This window comes from Dasypus novemcinctus, chromosome 15 (genome assembly GCF_030445035.2).
Source record: "Dasypus novemcinctus isolate mDasNov1 chromosome 15, mDasNov1.1.hap2, whole genome shotgun sequence".
NCBI classification, from domain to species: Eukaryota; Metazoa; Chordata; class Mammalia; order Cingulata; family Dasypodidae; genus Dasypus; species Dasypus novemcinctus.
This window is the reverse complement of record NC_080687.1, coordinates 11,603,692-11,628,934: the sequence shown is the minus strand read 5'-3', so window position 1 is coordinate 11,628,934 and position 25,243 is coordinate 11,603,692. Positions and strand designations below refer to the sequence as shown.

The following is a 25,243-nucleotide window of genomic DNA, read 5'->3' as shown; positions in this document are numbered from 1 at the left end:
CTCCTATAAGCCAAGGAACACTATTGCTGGCAACAGCAGAAGCGAGGAGAAAGGCTTCGAGCAGATCTTCTCTCAGAGCCTCCAGGAAGAAGCGACTTTGCCAACACCTTGATTTTGGATTTCTGGCCACGTGAATTGTGAGAGAATAAATTTCTGGTAAGTCATCCAGTTTGTGGTCATTTCTCCCAGCAGTTGGAGGAAACCAAGACACCTCCTAATCGCTGTAACCTGAATTGTCAGGTGAATCTGTCAACCATTAAGACTGAGTTAACAGGTATGGTGGGGGTCCAGGCACCATTTTTTCTAAAACAAAACAATTTCAACTCCAAAAATAAGTAACAAAGGGCAGCTTAAAAAATTATGGAAGCATTACTTCCAGGCACATTTATCTTATTTAATCCTAAAAACAAACAATTGTTTTCCAGTGTTCCAAAAGATGAATAAGTGAGCACAGATTGGTTAATGACCTAACCAAGGTTTCCTTGTTAATGAAAAAAATGAAAAAGAATGTTTGATAATATCCCTATCTCACAAAATTAAGTCCCTATATATTTTTTACCTTTAGCATTGATACAGTACTTTCTTTGCCTTTGCTACATTACATTACTGTTAACTATAGTCTGTAATTACCATTTTTTGTATTTATCCCATGTATCACCATGTTCCTAACACCTTGTAATAAAGGAACATTCCTGTATTTGTATCATTAACCACAATCCTCATCTACCACCAAAATCACTAAATTATAATCCCTGGAGTATCCTCTATGATAAACTTTACAGAAAGAAAACAGAAGGTTCTAGAAGGCCACATTCACTGAAGCCCTAAAGAATGCCTCTCAAGGTTTAACGTGCACCAAATCACCCGGAGTTCTAATCCGTAGAGGTCTGGGCGGGACCTGCAATTCTGGTTTCCAGCAACTCCCAGCTGCTACTGCCGCTGCTGGCTGCAGACCACCGAGCAGTGGTGCCCAAGCAGTTCTGCGCACGGGAATTACTGGGGAATTTCCAAAGCTACCATTACCGGTGTCCCACCCCGAGATTGTGATTCAAGGGGTCCCGGGTGTGTCCCGGGCTTTGCCTTTGTAAAAGGTGACCCCGAAGCGCAGCCAAGGTCCGGAAGCACTGTCCTGGGACTTACTGGGGTAGCATTCAAAGGGCGTGCGAGGACTCGCAGCCACAGACGGCAGACCCGCGTGGTAAGAGGCTAGCTTAATTATGCCCGGTGGCTCCTCCGAGGACCGTGGTGGCGAATGGGAACCACGCCACATTTAAGCTGCGCCTCAGGCACGGAACCTCCAGGTGCTGGGCGCCGCGCGCACCTTCCGCCCTGCGTCTGCAGAGGGAGGCGCGGGCCGGCGAGGGCGTGTTCGAGCATGCGCGGCCGGGAGGGGGACGGAACCGGCTTTCCGCGTGCCGGCTCCCGGAAGTGCGCGGGGCCGCGGTTGGGCCCGGCCCGACTTCTAGGCCGCGCGCTCCCGCCGCCCACAGGTGGCTGCGCGTCCCGCTCGGGGCGCGGTGACAGGCCGCCCTGGAGCCGCCGGCTTCGGTCGCCGCGGCCGTGTCGTCCCTGACCATCGCCGACGCGTTCACGGAGGCGGGCGAGGGCCCCGCCCTGCCCCCGGCGGTCCCCGTGCTCCCCCGGAGATTCATCTGCTCCTTCCCGGACTGCAGCGCCAACTACAACAAGGCCTGGAAGCTGGACGCGCACCTGTGCAAGCACACCGGGGAGGTAACGGGCCGCAGGTGGGCGGGGCCCGGAGCGTCCTCCCGCCCGCGGAGCCCGGCGGGCGGGGGCGTGGCCGGGGCGTAGCGCGACGTGGCCGGGGGCGTGGCCGAGGCGTAGCGCGACCTCGTAGGGGGCGTGGCCGGGGCGTAGCGCGACTTCGTCGGGGGCGTGGCCGGGGCGGGGCGGAGCTTCGTCCGGGGCAGGCCCTCATCCGGGCGTGGCCGTGGTCCAGCGCCAGAGAGCCCAGGTGCGCTGCGGGCTGGCGGGGTGGGCGGTGGGCGCGGTCGCGGGCGCCGCTGGACGAGGCGTGTTGGGTTTGGGACCCTGGGCCGCTGAAGCGAGCCCGCTGTGCCTTAGGGGGGGAAGGAGCTCAGGGGCTGAGATCCTTGGGGCTTACCAAGCTTCACTTTCCCCTAATTTGATCTGGAGTCTCGGTCAGGCAGCATCGCCCCTTCATCCGCAAACACGTGTGAGGTGTGACGACCGGTGCAGGGGGTGACTTCCTTGAGAGAGGCATGCGCTCATTCTTTCAGCTCTGTAACTCTGTATTGAGGCCCCCTGGGTGCCAGGCTCCCCCCCCCCCTTTTTTTTTTAACAAATCAGTTTTATTGATACATATTACTAAAGCATACAATTAATCCAAAGTGTACAGTCAGTGGTATTTGGTATAATCACATACTTGTGCATTCATCACTTCAATCATTAGAGCATTTTCATTATTTCAATAATAATACTAAACAAAAAACAAGAAAATTCTTCACCTCTTAATCTCTGTTTCCCCTGCTGTACATAGCTGCTATTTCTGGCTATTTTTGCACAATTATTTATTTATTAAAGAGTTTTACCGAGATATATTCACAAATCATACAATCTATCTAAGCTGTATTACCGATTGGCTTTTAGTATAATCACAGTGTTGTGCATTCATCATCACAATGGGCTCGTTCTTACCCTGGAGATAGAGCAGGGAAGAAAGTGGGTGGTAGATAAGTAGGTCCAAATTAGAACTTGCCTGTCCTTTTAGATCTGTATGCTGTATTTTGTACCTTGACACTACTCACTTCCTTCAGACAGACTGAAAAACTGGGAGGTCGTGGACATCCCAAACTTCACACCTTGTCTTGATAAATGTTTATTGAGCCTTGTCCGTGCCAGGTGCTGCGGATGCTTCCCTGGTACTACAGGGGGTCTCTTTATTCCCGCCCACCTTCTTTGCTACTCATCCTTTCATCCCAGGCCTTTGTCACCGTCCCCCTGGGCCATTGTGGTTGAATGCTTTTCATAGTTAGGGATGCAAAACTGTTATTTGGGGACATGCTTTGACTTTTCCTGTCGGTTCAGAATGGGCCCCCTTTCCCCTCTTCTGGGTCCCACGTGGTGGGTGCAGTTCGGGGTGGAGCTGCTTGCTTTGCCCTGGTACCAGTGAGCTTTGCAGACGTGAGGATGTATTCCTGTCTTCCGCCTCTGTGCCTGGCTTTCTCTTAGCACAGACGCTGGGCTGGTTCAGGATGAGTCAGAGCCTGCAGCCTCCTCCACACTGGGCTCTGGACAGAGAAAATCATGCTGAGGATGTTGCTTTGTGGAGAAAGGCATGTGATCACACACAGGGAGTCTTTAGGAGGGGCTGAGCCATGAAGCCTGTTGCCAGGCCAGGTAAATGCTTGGCCCCATGATGGGAAGGCGGCCGGCTTATTTCAGATGGAATTCAGAGAACAAACTCTGCTGCCTTGGAATTCACAGCAGGATTCACCTGCAGTGACTTTGTGAGAAGTTGCGGCATTTGTGTTCCTGTGTAACTTTACGCAGGGAAGCCTTGCCTTGGCACACTTACTGGTTGGAAACTAGAGATGATCATCCATGGATTTGCTTCCTTGGCATTTTAGGCCTTAAATAAAACCAGGTTTACTCACTAACCAGGGCAGGATTTACCTATTTCCCTTCTCTCCCTGCTAGAGACCCTTTGTTTGTGACTATGAAGGGTGTGGCAAAGCCTTCATCAGGGACTACCACCGGAGCCGCCACAGCCTGATCCACACTGGGGAGAAGCCGTTCGTGTAAGTGAGAACTGCGTTTAGGCCGAAGGGGTGGGGGTTGGCTTGTAGACCTGGTAAGAAAATCGATTGACTGCTAGCTCGCTAGACAAAGAACGTACAGCTGCTTTCCTTCTTGCCTGATGTAAGATGGGGACAGGTTTGAACATGTGGGGGGTGGGGGGTGGAGCTTTGCGGCTCATTCATGTGTAATAACTTCAAGAAAGTATTCACCTCGGGTCCTCTTGGGTTTGCTTCCTCTCTCTCCCATTAAGGTACCTGCTAAAGGGGATACCAGCCTTGAAAAGCACACAGATCAGACTAGATGGAAATACTTGTCTCAGCATCATCAGGGTCTCTGAACGGATAAGCTGCTGGGAAAACAAAAAGCATGAGGAAGTAGAACTTTTAATAGTTTATCATGCATTTCTTAGAATTAAGCGTGTACCATTCAAGGTTTAATTTTATCCTAGGAGTTCCTGAGTATTTCTAAAAGGCTGGAGGTATTGCTTTTCTTTAAAATCAGCTACTTCTCTAAAAAAGTGGATCTCAATCTTAACAGTGTACCAGAATCACCTGCAGTGCTGGTTAAAACACAGATGGCTGAATGGCAGCCCCAGCGTTTGATTCAGTAGGTCTGGGGTGGGCCTGAGAATCTGCATTTCCAGCAAGTTCCCAGGGGATGGTGATGCTGTTGGTTCATGACCACACTTTGAGAACCACTGACCAAAACAAAATAAGCTTCATAATGGATGGTCCCCTGCAGACAGCTCTGGACCTAATCAGGAAATAGCTGTATACAGTTTTTTCAGGTTAAGACAGACCATAATGTTGTTCTTTAAGACAGTTCCTTGAGCAGTAAGGTTTTCTATGACCCAAGTTGATTTCTCTTGGCTTTGAGATGGTGAAGAATGTGAAGTAGCTTCTGTCTCACTGGATGTTCAGTCTGCGGAAGGAGCCTTGGCTCACGATGACCCTCACTGTCAGTGTACCCGTGCAGAGCCATCCCCTCAGGGGTGGGGGGATCTACCCCAGCCCTACCTTACCAGCATGTTAGCTGGTGGGAACGAGGGCAGAGGGAGTGCTGATGCAAAGTGCCAGAACACTGTTGGATTTATACAGGGTATTTATTTAGGGTAGAAGCTTATAGTCACAAGGCCCTAAAGAGTCCAGCTCAAGGTACTGTAAGAGGCACTTTCTTTCCCAAAGTCATTTGCCATGTGTTGAGGCAAGATGGCGGGCCATGTCTGCAAGGGTTCAGCCTTCTTCTTCCTCTTCAGGCTCCGTGGTCCCAGCTTCTTGTGACTCAGCTGTAGGCTGGCATAGACTCGTCCTTATCCCTGGGGCTCATTTCTTTCCCGGCTCAGCTGCTCTGTTCTCTTCACAAGGTCATCTGTAGATAGTCAGGCTCTCTCTCTTCCCGGGGCCTCTGCCCATGTCTAATGAACTGTCTCTGTTCCTCTTTGTTCTTCTCCTCTGTGTCTACTTCTGGTTGAGAGTCTCCTTTATCAGCCCAAGGATGCCAGGACTCAATGCTAAGTTGTACTCTAATGACGTGGTTGAATCAAAGCCCTAATCTTAACATAATTTAGTCAGATGTCTCAACTGAATCTAATACAGTCAAAGGGTATCATGCCCAGAGAAACAGACCAGTTTACAAACATAATTTTCTTCTTTTGGAATTCATAAATACTTTCAAACTGCCATAGCAGATGTCTTTATTTCAGTCCATTCAAGTGTTGTCACATGTTTTGTCAAAGTAAATGACCCTAAATGAGGCTTAATTTATTTAAAATTATATTTGAGTTGAGTGGCCTAGAAAATAGGGCTGAGATTCTAGCCTTTGGGCAGGTTCCAGTTTGGGGAATTTATTCTACAGATACCTTTGGGCCTGTATTCAGTGCCATGTACAGGTCTATTTGCAACATTCTTCATAGGAGGAAAAGCCTGGCCTCAATCCAAATGCCCACCAACAGGGACTGGCTCAAGTATAGCAGCACCACGTAGAGTGAGACGTAGAGTGAGATGGCTAGGAAACAAGCAGACGCTCCCTGCTTGGCTGAGGCCATCCCCAAGGCAGTGTGAAGAAGCTGTTTGTATTTGCTTATATTTGCATAAGAAAACCCTAAAAGTGCCTCAGGAAACTAAAAGCTGTTGGTACCTAGATTGGGTGGGGTCGGGTTGGGAGGGAGCTGCGGCTGTGGGTCTCCTTGGCTGTGGGTCTCCTTGGCTGTGGGTCTCGTTGGGCGTCTTGGTTTCTGAACGAGTGACTGTGCATGTAACATTAAAAACAAAGCCCAGTGGAAACCCGGGCTGGGCCGGTGCACAGGCTGAAAGGGAAGGGTCGGGGCTATTCTAGCTGAAACAGGGCGGCCAGTCGTGTCCACCTGCTGGCCGGACGGCATTACTGGGCCGTCCCTGTGGCTTCCTGAAGTCCACGTGGCCAGAGTTCCTCACAGCCCACGCTGAGCTCAGCTCCTGGTCTCATTTTGGCTCTGTGCCTGTCTGGATGGGTGTATCCCCTTACACCCCGAAACCCACCCCAGAGGTAAGGCAGCTCTCCGGGACCATGACAGCTCTCTCGCCAGCGTCAGGGCCGTTTGTTCCACCCCACACCCCTCTCCTTTGCTTCTGCTACCGCTGTCGGCCGTTCTTCTTCCCTGGAATCGCTGAGGTTCTCTCTCTACCCGCAGACTGGCCCTTTTCCCTGTTCTCCTGCGTCACACCCTCCTTAACGTGGCAGTGGTGCTGAGCACTGACATGGTAAAGCCCAGGTTCTCGCGGACCTTGGTGATGTGGCTGGTTCCTGTGCATCTTGCCCTTCTGCTTGGCTCCCAGACACGAAGCTGTGGCCAGGTCTGCGGACCCGAGCAGGTGCCCTGCTGCCCGCTGCCGGGGTCCCTCGTGTCCCCGCACCTGCTCTCTGCTTACTCGGACTCTTCCAGCCATTCTGCTCACATCTGTGCTGGGTTTGGTGCCTGACCCAGAACTGGAGTCTAATGACAGCAAGGCCAGCACAGGAGGTTTGACCATGGTGGACAGGCTCTCCACGGTGCAGACGTGCAGGGGTGGGCTGCCCAGGGCCACCCCGCAGCTCCTGCCCACCCCTGCCCCTGCCGCTCTGCTCGGGCCTTCCGCGGCCGCGGGTCCTGCCACAGCTCAGCTGCTGCTTGAGCCTCCCCACCAGTGGGGGAGGACGGGCGCTTTGCGGCCAAACCAAAACCTAGCCCCCACACCTCTGCTGCCAGAGGCGGGAAAAGCTGTTTCTGCTGGCCACGCGCCCAGCCCACGCAGGGGCTATGATGGATGCTGGGGCCACTGGTGGCCTCAGTCACAGGGCCTTCCCCGTGTGCTTCTGGGGGACCCTGGGCAAGCCCCACTGGCACTGCGGACTGTTGGTCCCATCGTCTCCTCCAGCCCCCACGGGCAGCCTGGGCCTCGTGTCTGTACCGTTTAGTGTTTCAGCGAGTGACAGTGACGATTAGGGCTCATGAAGGACGTGTCACTTCATCCTCAGGTGTATGGAAACATCGCAGAAAAGTCTCCCCATGCATTTTGATGATGCAAGGCCCAGGTACAGAGACGCTCACGCAGGACGAGCGTGGCGTGGCGATATTCCTCACCCGTGCGGCGCCTGGGCCCACTATGTGGTTCTGCACCTGATACGTTTTCACCTCCAGCGAGGTGCCCAGGCCAGTGTTCCTGAGGTCTTTTTGGCAATGCAGTTGACAGTGACAGGTCAAGAAAAATTAAGGTCATCAGCTCCTAAGCCGAGCATACGTAGGCAGGGCATGCTCTGGGGACTCGGTTCCTTGGCTTCCCGTCTGCCTGGCCTGAAGGCTGGCTGGGGTGGCACGTCGAGCTGGAGGGGCCTCACCTGGAAACGTGTCCCTCCAGGACAGTCACGTCAGCGCTGAGGCTGCGCCGTGAGGATTAACGCTCTGGGGAATTTGTTAAAGGCTATTTTATACCGTACTTTGGAAAAACTAGCTTTTATAAAGTAGGAAGATATACACCTTAGACCTTCCCTTCCCTTGGCTTATTCATATTTTGCAGTTGTGAAGCTAGGGGCTGTGATCAAAAATTCAACACAAAATCAAACTTGAAGAAACATTTTGAGTGCAAACATGAAAATCAGCAAAAACAGTATGTTGTAAGTATGAATTATTTTATAGACAAATTTTCTGAATATTTTTATGTTTATTGCCTATCTTTCTAAAATTTTCATCAACGAAATGGTCTCTCAAATATCTGAATTTAGTCTGGCATTGGCAATCCCAAGGATAATGGTTTCATTCTGGAAGTAAACACGATTGCCCTAATTAAAGTGTATTATTGATATACTACCCCAACTAAATATTTTTGTTTTCTCAATTAGTGTTACTTTTTAAAGTTTCTTGACATAAAGTAGAATTTCATGGCCACTAAATGGGTGAAGGTAGCAAGTATATAATCTCCAAAAATGGTTTTATCTTGAGAGGGCTCTGATATAAACTGTTGATTCTTAGATTTTTCTCAAGACTCCCAACCTTTCCTCAACAGTGCAATTTTGAAGGTTGTAAGAAGACCTTTAAGAAACACCAGCAGCTGAAAGTCCACCAGTGCCAGCACACCAGTGAGCCACTGTTCAAGTAGGTATTTTAAATGGTTGAATAGCTCTAAAATTTCAGGTGAGGAAGATTGAAATACACAGATTGGGCGCAGAAGTCTTCTGAAACAGTTTCTTGGTCAATGTTTTTTTTCTCTTAATGGGTACAGGGTATACCTATTTATATATTGGGACTTTTTTTTTAAGTTTGTTTTGCTTTTGTTTCTCTAAGACAAATACTTAATGCATTTCCAAACAGTTTGTAAGATTGGTGGAATAGTGGCTGAGCTTGAAGAGGAGACAAAACTATTCAAATAGAAAACCTTGTTCAACAATATAAACATTACTATGAAGACATTATTCTTTTTCTACAGAACAAAACAAAAGTAATTGAGCTTAAGCTAGTTAAGCTAGAGAGGGTTTCCAGCAGGGACTTGAAAGGATGATTATATAGGTCGCGATGGGCTTGCAAAGGGGGTGGGGAAATCGTGACCTGCTGCTTACGATGCGCAGTGCTTGAAGCTGTGGCTGCTGCTGTGGCCAGGTGGGGCCTGCCTTCCGTCTGCACGCTGTGGTCTCTGGCTGGGAGCTGCTGCTGCTACAGTGCCTGGCCTTGCGCACAGCTCTGCCTTCTCCTGGGTGTGGGTGGCTTGAGTAGAGGTGGCACATGCTTTATTGCTCCCCTGAGGCCGATGCATCTGCTGCTGGGTTTTCCTCCATACCTGAGGCATCATTAGGACTACAGCAGCTCAGGTGCACCTGAGCCAAGCTAGATAATCCGAACTATCTTCCAGTGGCCATAAAAGCAGAGTGAGTATATATTCAGAGGTGTAAAAATGAAAACTGTTCAATTTGCTCATGTAAGCCAAATAAAAAGTGACTTTTTTCTTTTCCAACAGTGAGATCCAACCCAAGGCCCATCAAATAATTTGAATTTCACCTATGATTAGGTTTAAATTTTAAATCTTTTTACCTGACTTGTTTGGGTTATGAGAAGAGGGGAGACCCTAGAGGCAGAAATGGGACAAAGTAACACTGACCCTAGATTGAGCTCTAGGTTAAAGGGGTTGGCTAATACCTAATGTCTTGATACCCAGGTGTCACCACGAAGGATGTGGAAAACCCTTTGCTTCACCCAGCAGGTTGAAGCGACACGAGAAGGTACATGAGGGTACGTATAGGGGGTCCACTGAGGCAGTCACTCTGGGTAAAACACCAGTAGTAGAGTGTACTCGTTTAATTCTTTGAATATTTGGTACATTCTAGTCTGTGTTATTGTCATGCAGAGGAAACCTGTTACATAAGGGCAGCAGGTTAAAATTAGGCAAAGGGGTGGCTCCATACTGTGCTGTTTATGAGACCTTTTTCTCCTGACCCGAGTCCCTGTAGCTTGTGTCTGTTCTTCCACTCTTGTGTCACTGCTGTTCAAATTTACTGTCTTACTGTTGGTGGCAGTTGCCTGGCTATGTTTTTTAGTAATGAAAGCACCAGTGCTCCAGGTCAGTGTTGCATCCTTTTTTATAATTGTTTTTTTAAAAAAGATTTTTATTTATTTATTTATCTTCCCTCCCCCACCCCCGCCCTGGTTGTCTTTCCTCTGTGTCTGCTGCGTCTTCTTTGTCCGCTTCTGTTGTCAGTGGCATAGGAATCTGTGTTTCTCTTTGTTGCGTCATCTTGTTGTGTCAGCTCTCCGTGTGTGCAGCAACATTCCTGGGCAGGCTGCACTTCCTTTCGTGCTGGGCGGCTCTCCTTACGGGGCACACTCCTTGCACATGGGGCTTCCCTACGCAGGGGACACCCCTGCGTGGCACGGCACTCCTTGCGCGCATCAGCACTACACGTGGGCCAGCTCCACATGGGTCAAGGAGGCCCAGGGTTTGAACCGCGGACCTCCCACGTGGTAGGCGGACACCCTAATCGCTGGGCAAGTCCGCTTCCCTATAACTGCTTTTAATTTCTTTTATTTACTATCTATGCCATTATCTTCCTCGTTAGCCAAAAAAGGGCTTGGATAATAATTTGAAGTTTTTGGAGCAATTAGATTGTAACTTTTTTCAAAAGGACGTGATTTACATTACTTAATCTGTTATCTGTTTCCATGAGAGATTTTTGTTATGTGTTCCCAAGCCTTAGAATTTATGGTTTTGTTTTTTTAAACAACAGAAAATCAAGAGACAAGCAGCTGAAAGGGTAAGGCAGCTTGTTCCTTTTAGTTACTCCTCGGCAGTTAGGTGAGACTCAGCTTGGCTCTGAACTGGTCAATCATTGTAGTGCCTTGCATAATGAGCACAGGTGCCTTTTCAAAGTCCAGTTTTGTTCTCAGTCTTTCTACCTTATTTTCTTTCTCAGCTGTACCCTACTACTTTTTTTGAAGTATGAAACTTAAATGATGGCAAGATGCAAAGCAGGCAGGTGGTGGGCACTGGAACTACTGAGACTTGGCGTTGGTTGCCTGCCAAGGCAAAAGCCAGAAAATGCTTTTGCTGAGGAATAAGAGCAGCAAGCATGAAGCCGGCAGGGAGGGGGAAGTGAGATGGGGGGCAGCGGGGAAGAAGCTGGGGAGTCTGTAGCTGGCTGAGAACTACAGAGGGGAAGGCATCTTGTGAAGACTGCGGAGACCAAATCCTCCTTTGAGGCACTTAGCTGTGCAATGGTTGGTTTTACTGTAACATACTTTTCTTAGTTTTTATTCTCACCTCTTGAGACTAACAGAATAGCACTGGGAGTTAGAACAATTTCATATGCAGGTAAGTTTCCTTGTATGATCAGTGTTACACTGAATATTCATTAGGCAATGCACCAGTCCTTTTTTTTTTTTTTTTAAACAGGCTACGGATGTCAAAAGGGATGTTCCTTTGTGGCAAAAACATGGACAGAGCTTCAGAAACATGTGAGAGAAACCCATAAAGGTAAGGCAGATAATGGATGGCATGGAATAAATACTTGCCCCTATCGAACTTGGTACTTTAAAAAGAGTAAAATATTATATATGTGCTGTTATGTGAGAAGGCTTCTAGAGGATGTTTTGTGAGGTGCTGGGTACTGGAGTCAACGGGGCCTAAGACTGACTGAAACACGAGCTGGCTGACAAATGAGCAAGAGGGAGCTGCAGCCCCTTAAGGAGGGAAGGAGCCCTGCCAGGTCCTAGGAGGCACAGGGCACACTCGCACTACGAAAGGCTCTTGCAAGACTCCTGGGAGGCACTCATGTTCTGGATGGTTTGGGAAGCAGGGCTGTGAGGATTATGGGGAAAGGAAGGAAACTGGGCTTCCGTTTAATTGTCTGCACTTGCCCACGGCGAGCAGCTGAGAACCGCAGCTGCTCAGCGATGAGCAGTGACTTCGTGTGACATATCAACCTGGGGGAACAGAGCCAACAGGCTTCCAGTAAAGGGCCAGGCTAAGGTTTCCTCTACAGTTTCTGATTTGTGTCTGGTAATAAGGTTTTAGGCACTGGAGATGTTACTTTTTCTAGTCAGCATTCATTTTTTTTTTCCTGTATGAGATCTGGAGAAATTGGTTAAATTTGCCTGTCTGCTTCACTAGAGGAAACAACTTGTGAAGTATGCGGGAAAAAGTTCAAACGCAAAGATTACCTGAAGCAACATATGAAAACCCATGCCCCAGAAAGGGAGGTGTTTCGCTGTCCCCGGGAAGGCTGTGGTAGGACCTACACGACTGTGTTCAATCTCCAGAGCCACATTCTCTCTTTCCATGAGGAAAAGCGCCCGTTTGTGTGTGAGCACGCCGGCTGTGGCAGAAGCTTTGCCATGAAGGTAAGTATATGTCTTCACACACACGCTGTTGGGTTTGTGCCTTTCAAGCTGGGTTCCTGGGAGCCGTGGATTCCAGGAGGCACCCCAGGGTCTACAGGCGGGGCGCTGGCCGAGCATCATCCTAAGCCTCCCTCTCTTGCTTCAGACTGAGCCTTTAAAATGCCCGAATCTGCCCATGCCAGCGGTTCTAAGTGTGGCTGAGGACCAGCAGTGTTGGCACCACTGGGATCCTATCAGAAACAGACTTACAGGCCCCAGCGTGGGCTTCCTGCATCAGGAACTCAGGGGTCCAGTAACCTGTGTTTGACTGTGCGTGCCACATTTGCAAACCCTGGCCCATGGTATCATATATTTACTGTTCCTAAGAGTATGCTTTTAGACTGCTGTCGCTGAGGGATCGAGAAGGGAAGTGGAGTGCACGGAACTGTGGGTCCCTCGTTTAGGTCTCAGTGTGGTTCAGTAGGTCAATGCAGGACACTGCGGAGGGTGGTGGGGGGGCCTGTGCAGTGTTCAGACACTCGCTCTCTGGCAGGTGGTCCTACAGATGCTTTCCACAGGGCAGCTCAGCATGGGGCCAAACCATGAGAAGACCACCTGGAGTGGCAGTGGGTCAGCCTCATCAAGGACAGCAAGGATTTTGGTTAGATTTCCCACAGGTGTTAGGTTTAGGTAGATCCAGTTAAAACAGTGTTCTTGAGTATGGAATGATTTGGTCAGAACCTGTGGTTTTCCTGTTACTTATGAAAGAAATAAGCCACAGGCAGTTGGGATTAGATAAATCTTAATCTGGGTCCATGGGAATTTTTTTTCCCCCCGTACATGCAAAGCAGGCACCCAACCACTGAGCTACACCCACTCCCTGGTCCTTGGGAATTTTGAAGGATAGTGATTTAAGTCCAAGAGGAACAATTCTTTCCTTAGCTCTGATGGGGGAATCAAATCCCTCAACAGCACGTAGCAGAAGACTGCCAGTTTATTTAAGTAATTCATGGAGACCTCATATTAAAAAGCACCAATTGTAGGCATTTTAGAAATAAAGCCTTTTCTCTTTTTCCCTCCTTGTAGCAAAGTCTCACTAGGCATGCTGTTGTACACGATCCTGACAAGAAGAAAATGAAGATCAAAGTAAGTTGAAACTACTTAGGCAAGCTGTTAAATTCCACTAAAACAAACTGCTCAAGCCACATGTAAACTGTTTTTGAATATTTTCAATTCCTTATTATTGTGTGAGTCTACATGGCTGTTGAAGGCAGCCTTGTGGACTTTACTCTCAGGACATACAACTGAATTGTAAATTAGTTAAATTGAACTTTGAATTTGAATCCTAATTGTCTATCATTTTCCTTCTTCCCAAAGGTAAAAGCAGCTCGTGAAAAACGAAGTTTGGCCTCTCATCTCAGTGGATATATCCCTCCTAAAAAGAAACCAGAACAGGACTTATCCTTGCCAAAAAACAGAGAGTCACTGAACTGTATTGAAGAAAACATGTTCTCGACAGTTGCAGTACTTACCCGCAGCTAATTATCAGGCTGCTTGGTTTAGAGGGCTACAGACCAAAGAGCTTAGTTATTTTCTCTCAGAAGCACATTTTTTTTTATTAAAATTATGGCTGTAGAACCTCTGATTTCCCATGAGGTCCACTTTCCTTGGACAGAACGTCTCCTTTCTGGGTCTCCTGAGTTCTTCTATACTCATTCTCCTCCTTTTTGCTCAAGCAACGAAGAACACACACTGCAGCTCTTCCGCCTTTGATGGTATGCGGCCTGGCTAAGAAGGTGGCCATTCCAGGCATTGTCTGGAGTATCTGATTAAACAGCTCTTCCTAAAAAAGGAAAGTGGCCAAAAGAGTAATTTAAAAGTCAACGTCTTTTACCCTTTCTACCGTTAAAGCTCTAACACTCTTAAAACAATAACAATATTCTTGAATTGCTGCTATTGAAGCGGTTAGCTAATCAATTCAGTCGTATCTGGTTAAGGTGATTGAAACCTATGCAATAACCAAGCAGTTATATAAATTCCATGTAGCTGAACAAACGCACTAAAGCTGTGCAAGTTTTAAATCCTTCCATCATGTCACTGAATGGACTCGGGCTACATTTTGGCCCTAGACTATCTCCTCTTGCAAAAAACAAAACAGTGGGTTTAGGCACTGGCCACTTGCCTCCTCATCCCCAAAACTGTTAGCCCAGGGCAGTGTTTCCCAACCCTCACTCTGTTAGGATCACTTGGGATGGTTCTTTAAATCCAGATACCTGGGTTCCAAAGGTTCAGCATGCACCGGCTGGGATCTAGGCCTAAGGGATACTAATGTGGAGCTAGAGGTGAAAACTGCTGACCGAATCCTATCTTTTAGTTGGAGACAAATTATCTAACTCTAAAAGCAAAAGGATATTTCATAAACATATCCTGGGACCATAAAAAGACACACACTTTCTAGAAGACAATATAACTTTGTATGCTGCCTCTCACAGGCATTTATAAAAAGGAAGCAACCTTAAAAGAAGAATCTAAAGTTTTCAGTTTTCCTATTTAAATGTTAGATGTTCTATGATTTATAAAAAATAGAATAGTATATAGTCTTCAAATTATGAAAGAATTGTTTACACATGGAAAAATACTTTTTATAGTGAAAAGGTAATGTAAATATAGTATGCCTGTACTTTCAAAACCAAATTGGAAAGCCAGTTTTATGATTGGGTAGAAGTGCAAGTCACCCTTCTTGCCTTTAAATTTTCTGGATTTTTTACAATTGTATTTTTAGATCAGAAAAATAAAACCAATAAAAAAAATAAGCAAACAGAAAACTCAAGCAGTTACTTACACCTAATTTTACTTACCATTTTATTCTCTGGCTCTTGTACATTCTTCCCTTTTTTTATAGTAATTTGAACTTGGTATTTTTTCTCAATCCATTGCTGAATCTGTTTACTCTTTGTGTCCAAATCATGTGGTCCAATATTTGAAGAAAAAGTTAGTTCCTTTACCTGGGTGGGTCCTAGTTTGAAACAGAAAGGATTGGTGCCAGGACCAGTCACTAATCTACATGGCCACACAGACTGCATAAAACTAGGTTGCAGCCGGGTGCCTAATAGTGCTGTCATCTGATGTTTAGTTGCAGAGACCAATGAACACTTTAAAGCGGGGAGAGAGAAATAAAGGTCCTGATTTTTTTTAACTGCCAGGTAAGGGTATTTTAAGAATCTGAACTGTTTCCATGTATTGTTATCATTTAAGAACACCCAACGACTGGTCCTCTAAAGGGAATAGGATTGGCTTTATGATCAACTTAGTTATCCTCACTGCTTTCTGACATGTATCAGCATCTGGGAAACACGCTCCCACTCCAGCTCCTCCCCTGGTCTCTCCTCACCTCTGAAGAGTCATGCAGGCTGTGTCTAACAGGTTCCCTGCATCTGGCATTCACTCCTGCTGTCTTTTGGGACCACTGGGAGTTTTAATATGGGAAGAAAAAGATCTTGACTCATACAAAAATCTCCCCAGATGGGAAAAAGACAACTTTAAAATGAAGAAAAGGCAGAATATGCTTGTGATCTTGGCTGATTGATACTCATCCTTTATCAAAACTAACACTACTGAGTATTTATAAAAAGGGCAAAAACAAAGTGAAAAGTCTAACTGTGATAGTTTTTGCATCCTACAGAACATAATTATATAAATCACAAAGAAAAATGATCTAAATGGAAAAATAAAGGATGAATAGGTAACTTATAAGAGAGTAAACAAATGGTGAAAGGAAATACAAACTAAAACAGTAAGAGGACTTCTGTGGCAGCTTCAAATTATTTTACTAAACCCAAAAAGAGAAAGACTTTTTTTGGCTGGTCCATTCCTGTGGATGTGAGACGTTCTTTCAATTGGATTAAAACACTGAGGTAGGACTCCTGTTGAGCTCTGCCCTCTTGCTGGGTCCGATAAACAGAGCCACACCTGAGAAGAGAGCACTACCATTTTTGATCCTGCCGTGTGAACAGAAAGGAGAGGCTCCAGGCTGAGGCCCAGGGGAGAGAGGAGCCATTGGCCTGAAGCTTGTCGCTGAAATCGGGAAGAAAGCACAACAGTGGAGCCTGAGAGAAGAGGCCAGTAAGAGACAAGCCTGGTGCCCTCAGCTGAGCTCCAGGAGACGGTACACCAGGAGGGGAAGGCAGAGTCCAGGCAGAGATCACTTGCTTCAGCACGTGGCAGCTGACGGGTGAGAAAGCATCTCTTATGGTGCTTTTGAGCTGGACTTTTCATGGCCTTGGAACTATAAACTTTTACCCCAAATAAATCCCCTTTATATACACCAACACATTTCTGGTACTTTGCTTCGGCAGCCCTTTGGCAAATTAAGACAACTTCTCTCCCATTTGCATGACCAAACCTAGAGTCTGGCAGTACCTAGAGTGGGTGAGGATGCAGGAAAGACACTTTGAACTGCTGATGGGAGGAAGAGGACCTGGCTATTCCAGCGTGGGTTCACGGGACCTAGAGTGTGCGCCAGGAGACGCCGACAGCTCTGCTCCCTGTTCGTGAAAAATGGAAACCCCAGAGTCCATGAAAAAGGATAAACAAAGTATGGTCTATTTGTATAATGGTAATTATAAATTAATTACAGCTATTATGTCAACTTCAAATCTTGAAAACATCTGATAGTATCACATTTTTTCACATACAAAATATACTGCTTAAGCATACATATATATAATAACTGGAATTTAAAGATGTGGATTGGATGTACACACCAAATTCACATGACAGCTGGGACAATGGGATTGGAGAAGGCACAGGGGGCTTCAACTTCTCTAATGTTTTATTTTGTTTAAAAAATCAGAAGTATGACCATGTTAACATTTGTTCGCTCTGGGTGTTGGGTAACAAGTGTTGGTTATATTGCAATATTTTTCTGTATGCCTTTTAATTCCCAAAATAAAAGCATTTTATAAAGTTCTCAGTGAACACTGTCTTACTTCCCTAGAGCTCTCACCAGTTGGTCTTATTTCTGCGAGGGGAGGCGAGGAGAGGCGAGGGGAGGCGAGGGGAGGCGAGGGGAGGCGAGGGGAGGCGAGGGGAGGCGAGGGGAGGCGAGGGGAGGCGAGGGGTGGCGAGGGGTGGCGAGGGGAGGCGAGGGGAGGCGAGGGGAGGCGAGGGGTGGAGAGGGGTGGCGAGGGGAGGCGAGGGGTGGCGAGGGGAGGCGAGGGGAGGCGAGGGGTGGCGAGGGGAGGCGAGGGGAGGCGAGGGGTGGCGAGGGGTGGCGAGGGGTGGCGAGGGGAGGCGAGGGGAGGCGAGGGGAGGTGAGGGGTGGCGAGGGGTGGCGAGGGGAGGCGAGGGGAGGCGAGGGGAGGCGAGGGGAGGCGAGGGGAGGCGAGCCTCAGCTCTGAATCGTGTCACTGCACCTGTCACTGCTCTGCCCATCACGAGCTAGAGGACAAAGTAGGAACAGAGTTTGTGTCCCTTTAGTTGTGTTCCCTTAGTTTTCCCTCATTTTATACTGGTTTAAAGGAAGAAATGATGGACACAGGGTATCAGGGGAAACAAAGAAGAGAAGAGGAAATAAGTGAGGGATAAAGGAGGAAAAAAAAAAAGGGCAGTGGAAATGGTGGTGGAACCACAGATTTTCTGAAAATATTCCAGCTTCTCACTTTTCCACTGTCACAAAGCACCCTGGCAAATGCTAGAATTTACCCGGCTGGTGTGTCATCTAAAGAACCCGGGGAGCGCAGAGCAAGACACTTACCGGCTTTGGGTGTCGCTTTCTCCCTCTCTCTGAGCCTGAGGCGTTCCTCGTGAATCTGGAGCCCCGTCAGGAGCTGGTACTCCGGAGGGTCGGCGCTGCTGTTCCTTCTAACAAGCCGCAGGTCTCGCTGGTCCAGGAGCTTGATCACGTCTGCCCGGTGCATGCTGCCCAAGTCACTGCCCTGCTCGTCAAGGACGCGAATAACTCGCTCACTAATTTTTCTTCCAACATTACTAAAAACTGTTTCACTCTTTCTTTTCTTTTTTCTTTCATCCTGCCTGCCTTCAACAGTACAAAAAGCTTTTGCCTGAACTAGGCAGGAGAGTCTGGGGGTGGAGGCGATAATGGACAACCGGGCCGGTGCGGTCCTGCGCACGACGTGTTCCCCAGAACATCTCAAGCAGCTCGTTTCAGTCCTGATGGTGTGCAGGGCTAACCTCTTTAGAAACAGCGCAGTCATGCTGAGAAGCTGGGCGAACAGCTCATTGGAATCCAATCGTCTGTCCCCGTAGGTGGCTGCGGGCACGATACAGTCTGTGAATGTTACCCAAGTGCTGTTCTCTGGACCCCAAGATCCCCAGTGGGAAAGCTGCAGTGATGTGTGCTGTCAGGTGCCCTGGCCAGGATAACTCATGGCAGTCCTCTCCGTTTATTAGGAGACTATAAGCCATCCTTGCACAGTGCTCCCCCATGCACTATCTCATTTAATTCTATTTCCTACAGCTCCTATAGTGTGCCACTTATGAGAATGTAGTACATAAAAGCCTTAGCAATTCATAAACATCAATCCATAGACTTTTAATATAATCAACTGCTAGTAATTTATCAATATATTTGATGGTTTAGAAAAGATAAGAGCACTGTTAGGGGAAAGGAGACAACCCAGGCAGGAGGCCGGCCCACTGGAAGTATGAACTGAGACCACTGGAAAAGAAATCCCTGACAAACCAGACAGCTGCCTCATAAACTACAAAGACCACCCACAGGCCAGAAAGGCTGCTGGCCATGCACGGTGACGCTGGGTGACTTCTTGGTTGTGACGCCGCAGTTACACATGGCACGTTGATGTTTTGATTGCTTCTCTACCACATTAAGTGTCTCTCTCTTGCAGGGACGTGTTTGGTAAATCGTAGGAGCACAGGCTGAGGAGTGAAAAGAGGACCCACCTTTCACCTGGTGGTTTGCTGAGACACAGCAGAGAATCAAGAACCCAGGGAGGTGGGACTTGTCAAAGATGAGAGAGGAAAGGACCAGAGGCCATCTGCATGCAAATCCCCCGGGTCGTTTGTTAAACATGGAAGTTCCCCGACTAGTCCCAGACTGAATGAATCAGAACCTGGGGTCTGAGAAACCACGCTCCAGGCAGTAGCTGGAGATCACAGATGCAGTCTGCAGTGGGCTAATTCAAGGGTTCTGGAGGTAGGGAAGCACATGGCATAAAGATCTGGAGCCAGAGACCCCTGGGTCAAACCACAGCTCCGTGGGTTTGGGGAGGTCACTCAACCCCTCTGATCCTGAAAAACTGGGGCTAGTAGTACCTCTCCTAGCAGGGTTGTTGTGAGACTTAAAGACAAGGAATGAGAAGTGCTACCCACTGTGCCTGGTACTTTGTGGACACTCAAGAAATGGAATTTATTTTTTCTTTTAGCAAATATTTCTTCTGGTGCACATGCGAGGCGACACAATCATGGGAGGTAAGGGGCCACAGAAAGCAGGGACCAGGCAGGGATCTTGCAAAATGATCCTGCCAGTCCTCGTTATGGACATTTCTGGACCTCTCAGCCACTCTCCTGATTCCTGAGAATATTGCTCTCCCCACTCCCTGTCTCTCTGGTGTGTCTCCCACCAGAATTCCTGGTGATTTCCATATCCTCACTTACCTACCCTGCCTCGGAGTTCCTGGAGCTTCTCCCTCCAATGAGCTGTCCTCCAACCCCCCTCAGCTACCCACTGCCAAGGTCACACCCCTCTGAGACCTTGGCATTACCAAGAAGTATGTCCCTATCACACACAATGCAGATTTCCAGCACTGCCATCCCCTATCCACACCTGTCTGTCCAGCTCACTCTCCCAGCCCTAGCTTTGACCCATTGGGGTCTACAACTCATCGATCCTACCACGTTCACCACCCCTCAACCCCTCATGTTGACATGTGACATGAAAATAAGAAAAGCATGATAGGTGATTAGAAAGTGATGGGATGTGCATGTTCTCACTGCCCCCCTTACCTAGCTTGATAATACCCAAATATGCACATCTGGCTCCAACCTCTCCCCTGAACTCCAAACTTGGGGACCTAATGGCCTATCCAGCATCCTCACTTTGAAGTCATCCGAGAATTGATACGTCCAAAGCTGGATTTTTGACCTTGTACCCAAACCTGCTCCTCCTGCAGTCTTTGCTCGATAGGCAACACAACCTTCCAGTCGCTCAGGACCTGGCCCTTCTATTTCCCTCAGTGATCCATCAGCAGAGCCTCTTGTGCAATCTCCAGAATATCTCCAGGATCCAACCTCTCCGACCTTCTCCACTGCAATCAGCCTGCTCTCAAAACACCGTCACCTCTCACCTGGATTACAGTACAGCCTCCTCTTTGACTGGTCTCCCTGCTTCTGCCCTTGTCCCCCTCCCTGTTTTACCCACACAGAATGCAGAGCAATCCTTTAAAACCGTATAAGTCGGATCTCAGCCCCCACACCCTTCCACCGGCCGCCCACCTTCACGCAGGGTAGAAGCCCTGGACGAGCCTCCACTGCTCTGTCATCTGGCTTCCACCTACTCTCTGCCCACGTGGCCCACCACACCCTTTGGCTCACGCTGTTCCAGCAGGGTGGTCACCTTGCTGTTCCTGCAAGTACTAGCCATGCCTCTCCTTGCGCCACTCTCCCTCAGCTATCTGCACGTCTCTCAAATGTCACCTACTCGGCGAGGGCCTCCCTGCCTGCCCGCTGTAAGACAACATACCCCATCATTTCAAACTCACTTACCCTGACTTTGTAGAAAGCCACTGCATCTGCCTCGACCTGGCCCATTCACTATACATTTATTTGTGTATCTGTTCGCTGCCTCTCCTTACTAGAAGGTGAGCTTCATAAGCAAATAGAAGTGGCCCTTATTGTCCCCTGCTGTGTTCCCAAGACTAGAGCCCAGAGCCTGGCCTGATGTACACTGGCTGGACGAATGTGTGAGCAAAGGAAACAGGTGAGGAGGCATGGCAGAATCTGCTGGCATCTAGCTTCCAGGCCTTCAGGAGTGTCCCCCCCATCTACACAAATCACAAATGCTGGGAAACTGCACTCTTCCCAGTCCTAGCTGGCATTCCAAATCTCCACTGGCCCTGGTGAGGGACCCATGGCCGATGTTTCAACTCAGAATGAATGAGGTGAATTGTTACCTAGTCACTGAGGACTCCAGCTGTGGATGCTCTAAAGGCTCTATGATGGGAGAGGGGGTGGATTTTAAATAGCTGAGGTACTGTTTAATACAAAATTAGATATTTGCTGGTAGAGGAAACCCCCAAACCAAAAATTCAGAAATCTCTGAGGAGACTAGAGAAGACTTTTTTCCATTTATCATTAGATAAGTATCAGCAGCATCAAGTCCCAAATGTCACTAGGTATTCTCTAAGTATCAAAGTGCTAGATGCTATAGGGAATTTAAGTTCCTGCTCTATTAACGTGGTAAGCTTCATGTCTAAAGTAATAGTTTTATTTCTTTCCAAAGTCCATGTCAATAACAAGGCACAGAAGTTGTTACATGCAAAGTCATAGTACTAAATAGATAATAATTGTTAAAATGTGATCTATTCTTTTTTTCTTAGCAGTTCAGGATGAAAGCTAGTGTATCCTGTTTAGTAACTTAGCAACAAATTAAAATAGAAAATACTATTTTTAAATGTAGGATTATTTTCAAACAAATAAACAAACAAAAAACTAGGTACAAAAAAGGTGGAAATTTATAAAGAGCCCTGGTTAATTGAGGATGATGACACAAGTGATTCCTACCCCCACCCCCAGTCTTTCTAATTATTGTTTATAATTTTTTATAAGGAACAGTATTAGTCTTTTATACTAATAAATATATTTTATATAAAATAAAAGTTATTTTTTAAAAAATGCTACAGGACTTTTTAGAGCTTTAAAAACACTTTCCAAGAAGAGGAAGAGGTAAAGGGTAAGAAGAGAAAAACACTGTTACTATGTTTTGTTTTGTTTTTTAAGTTCTTTACCATATTTTGAGTAAAGCTTAAAATTTTCTTAAATAGCAAAGTAATTCACTGCAATTATGCTTTCATACTAGCTAAATTTTGGCTTTAGATCACCAAAGTTGAAGATGTACATGTTTCTTCAAAATATGCCCCGCCTAGAATGAAGCATCCATCACTGTCAACAAGTAACAACACATGGCTAATCTAGTTTCACCTCTTCCACCCGCACCCCCACACATCCTTGGATTATTTAGAAGTAAATCCCATTTTCCCATTTCCCCATTTCATGAGTAAATACTTCTGTATTATCTCTAAGAGGTAAGGATTCTCATCTTTTTTATAACTACTACTACATTTGTCCCAATTAATATAGTCAAATATCTGGTTTTCAGATTTCCCAGATAGTAGTATAGTTTTTTTGGTTTGCTTGCTCATTTATATTTCATTTACAGTTTGGTAGCTTGAAGAGACTCCCACTGGCCAAATCTGGGATAATTTAAGCATTAAGGACTAGGAGTTGTAATGCGTTTCAAGACAGTGAATGTGTAAAACCTAGGAGGGAAAAAGCTCCTTCGCCACCCCTGGACATGACCCATACCCTGTCTCCGTATTTTGACAACTGGTACTTAAAGGGAAAGAACGGAGCACATATCCTACCTTTACAGGAACCGTAATCATCCCCTGTAAATGAGGAAAGGCTCTTCTTTAGAGGAGAATGTCAGCTAATAAATGCAGAAGGAGAGTAAACATAACTAAAAAGGCACCATGTTGCCAACCCCGGGAAATCACGATTCAGGCAAGGGTGGGTGCAGAAATCATCAGGTAGAAAGCTGATAAGGAAACAAGGCATTCATGGGATGCCAAAGTGTCACCCCACGGACAACTTTCAAACAAAAAAGGGAAAAGCACATTTTACCAGGAGGGAGCTGGCCATCACCATGGTAACAAAGGCCACAGTGAGCAGCATCCACAGGGGGCAGCACGCCCTGCCTGCCCATGCCTGTGACGTGAGCCCAGCACCCAGTGGAAGGTGCCATCTTCTAGGAAGCATTCTTGCCGAAGAGGTTTAACCAGAACCTAAGAGTGTGCAGACCTCGCTTCCAATTTATAGGGAATACAGGGCCAGATCTGGAGAGGAACCAAGCAGACGGCATCATGAGGAAACTAGCGGACAAGTCCAGCGTGTGGGACAAGATAACTAGCTTGGGCTTTTTAAAAAGCCAGTCATTGGGAACAAAAAGGAGGGGGGAAGCTATTCCAGAATAAAAAGGGCTCAGGAAACATCATTGTAAAATGCAATGTGTTTGAAAAAGGCAGCTAAAGACACACGGGATGGAAGGGAAAATGTGAACACGGACTAGGTAGTAGAAAGCCTAGGGGGGACTGTCAGTTTTCCTGGGTGTGAAATGGAATTCTTAGGAGATGAATGCTGAAGAATTTAGGGAAGTTTCATGATGTCTGCCACTGATGATGACTGAAACGCACAGTAAAAATGTAAAGTCAGATGAGCAATTATGGGAAAATGTTACTTAATATCTGTTAAATCTAAGTCATAGGTATATGGGTGTTCACTTAAAAAAAAATAAAAAAATAAAAAGCCCACATGGATGCAAAAATTCACTAGTCATGCCCACACGATTATTCCAGGCTGCATTTCGCTGTAATTTAATAAACTGGCATTCTTGCTGTATACAACTTAAAACACATAGTCCCTTCATGTTTCCAGTCTATATCCAAGTCACTTTATGAACTTACAATTCTGATTTTTTTGGGTAATGCATATCGCCATCAAGCCCTATCAACTTGACTCCCTAACTCTGCAGCCCACCCACTTCTTTCCATGTTCACTGACACAACCCCAGTTCACAGCACCCACTCGTTTAAACTAGGCCCTGTCACCCACACCGCAATCCTCCCATCACTCCTCCCCCCAGAGCCTGATATCCCGCACCCACCGCCTCCCTGCAGGTCAAAGACCAGCATCTCCGCGGAGGCCGGAAGCCGTGACGACCTCCAGCTCAGTCCCTGGCACGCTGCCCGGCTGCCTGGAAGCGCTCCATTTCGTGCGTCTGCGCTTTCTCGGGCACCCTCTGCTCTCCCCCACGCTGAGCCCTTATGCTCCACGTTAAATGCACTAAATCGGTCACTTCCAGCACTTATCATCGCCGTAACTCCGGGGTTAACTTGTTACTATTTCTCACCTTCACAAGATGGTAAACTCTACCACTCGGAAAGCAAATTCGATTTATTCACTACCTACTGCGCCCGGCACAAACAGTTGTTAATTCTCCAGACCCTCCCGGCACCCTCTGCTTCTCCGGGGCTGAGGTCTTTCCTAACAAGTTCTGGGAGCCCGGCTTCTCAGAAAACTTATTTTACTTCTTCCAGGAAGAGCGTGGCGCCCAGGGTCCACTTAGGGACCGCTGGGATTCCGTGGCTGCGGTCCCGCCAGCTCCCTGGTCGGCACCCGCCCACCCCGGCAGGGCCCAGCAGGGGGCGGGGCTGCGTGCGTACGTGCGTGCGTACGCGCGCGCGCAGGGGGAGCCGGGATGGCGGGCGGGACGTTGAGGGCGCTGGGAGTGTCGCCGCGGGCGCTAGGCCCTGCGGCTCTGGAAAGCCGAGACAACGTTGCGGCCAGGCTCGTGGTCCCGTGCGAGGTCCCCTGGCACCTCGCGCGCTCCGCTCGGAGGGACGGAAGTGGCACTGACCTTCCGGGGACGTGGCCGGCACCGGGCCGCTTCCTCCGCAGGCACGACCCCTAAGATAACGTCCTGCCGCGCGGATCCCCGCCTTCGCGCGTCGCCTTTAGCGTTTCTTCCCAGGCGCGGCGTTGATAAGACCTGGCGGAAAGAGGCGGTAAAGGGTTATGGGGCCTCAGCTGCTTGAGCCTCGCCTTCCTGTCACATGGCAGGGCCAAAAAATGGCAGAGCGCTCTCTTCCGGCCTGTGGAGGTCTCTCTTTTTATCCGACCCAGCAAGAGGGCGGGGACTCAACCTGAAGCACGCCTGGCTGAGGTCCAGTTGAAAAGGCTGCTCACGCCCACCCGCGTGGATCAGCTCTCAAACTTAATCTTTCTCTTTTGGGGATTCATAAATAATTTCAGACTGCCACAGTTATTAGCGCTAGACATGTCTTCATGCTGCCACAATGACTACAGTACTAATTTAAAAAGCTAATTTTA

At 47.8% G+C, this 25,243-nt stretch overlaps 2 protein-coding genes across 3 annotated transcripts; one reads left to right on the top strand and one right to left on the bottom strand.

The window, feature by feature from the left end:
* Window positions 1-1,521: 1,521 nt before the first annotated feature.
* Window positions 1,522-17,071, top strand: GTF3A (general transcription factor IIIA; the record flags this gene model as incomplete). Its single annotated transcript, XM_004458543.4, has 9 exons — window positions 1,522-1,731; window positions 3,682-3,782; window positions 7,815-7,911; window positions 8,301-8,389; window positions 9,444-9,517; window positions 11,175-11,255; window positions 11,892-12,121; window positions 13,187-13,246; window positions 13,478-17,071. Coding segments are annotated over 9 exons (1,107 nt in total), but the record flags the coding sequence as incomplete, so codon positions are not given.
* Window positions 13,688-25,000, bottom strand: MTIF3 (mitochondrial translational initiation factor 3). Of its 2 annotated transcripts, none has more exons than XM_004458517.4 (4): window positions 24,771-25,000; window positions 17,856-18,371; window positions 14,959-15,116; window positions 13,688-13,943 (listed from the first exon to the last, which is right to left on the bottom strand). In XM_004458517.4, exons 2-4 carry the CDS (start codon window positions 18,313-18,315, stop codon window positions 13,725-13,727), a joined length of 837 nt encoding a protein of 278 aa, XP_004458574.2. In that variant the 5' UTR covers window positions 18,316-18,371; window positions 24,771-25,000; the 3' UTR covers window positions 13,688-13,724. The 2 variants fall into 2 exon arrangements, with proteins under 2 accessions (XP_004458574.2, XP_058133010.1); XM_058277027.2 differs by lacking the exon at window positions 24,771-25,000 and adding an exon at window positions 24,264-24,547.
* Window positions 25,001-25,243: the final 243 nt, after the last annotated feature.

Bases quoted from the DNA above. Each gene is read 5' to 3' on its own strand.
- MTIF3 (XM_004458517.4), bottom strand. From the start codon at position 18,315: ATGACTGCGCTGTTTCTAAAGAGGTTAGCCCTGCACACCATCAGGACT. The intron at 15,117-17,855 runs GTAAGTGTCTTG...GTTTCAAACTAG, and splicing joins GAAAGCGACACCCAAAGCCG to GACCCACCCAGGTAAAGGAA. The intron at 13,944-14,958 runs GTAAGTAAAATT...TTCCTTTTTTAG, and splicing joins AAGAGCCAGAGAATAAAATG to GAAGAGCTGTTTAATCAGAT.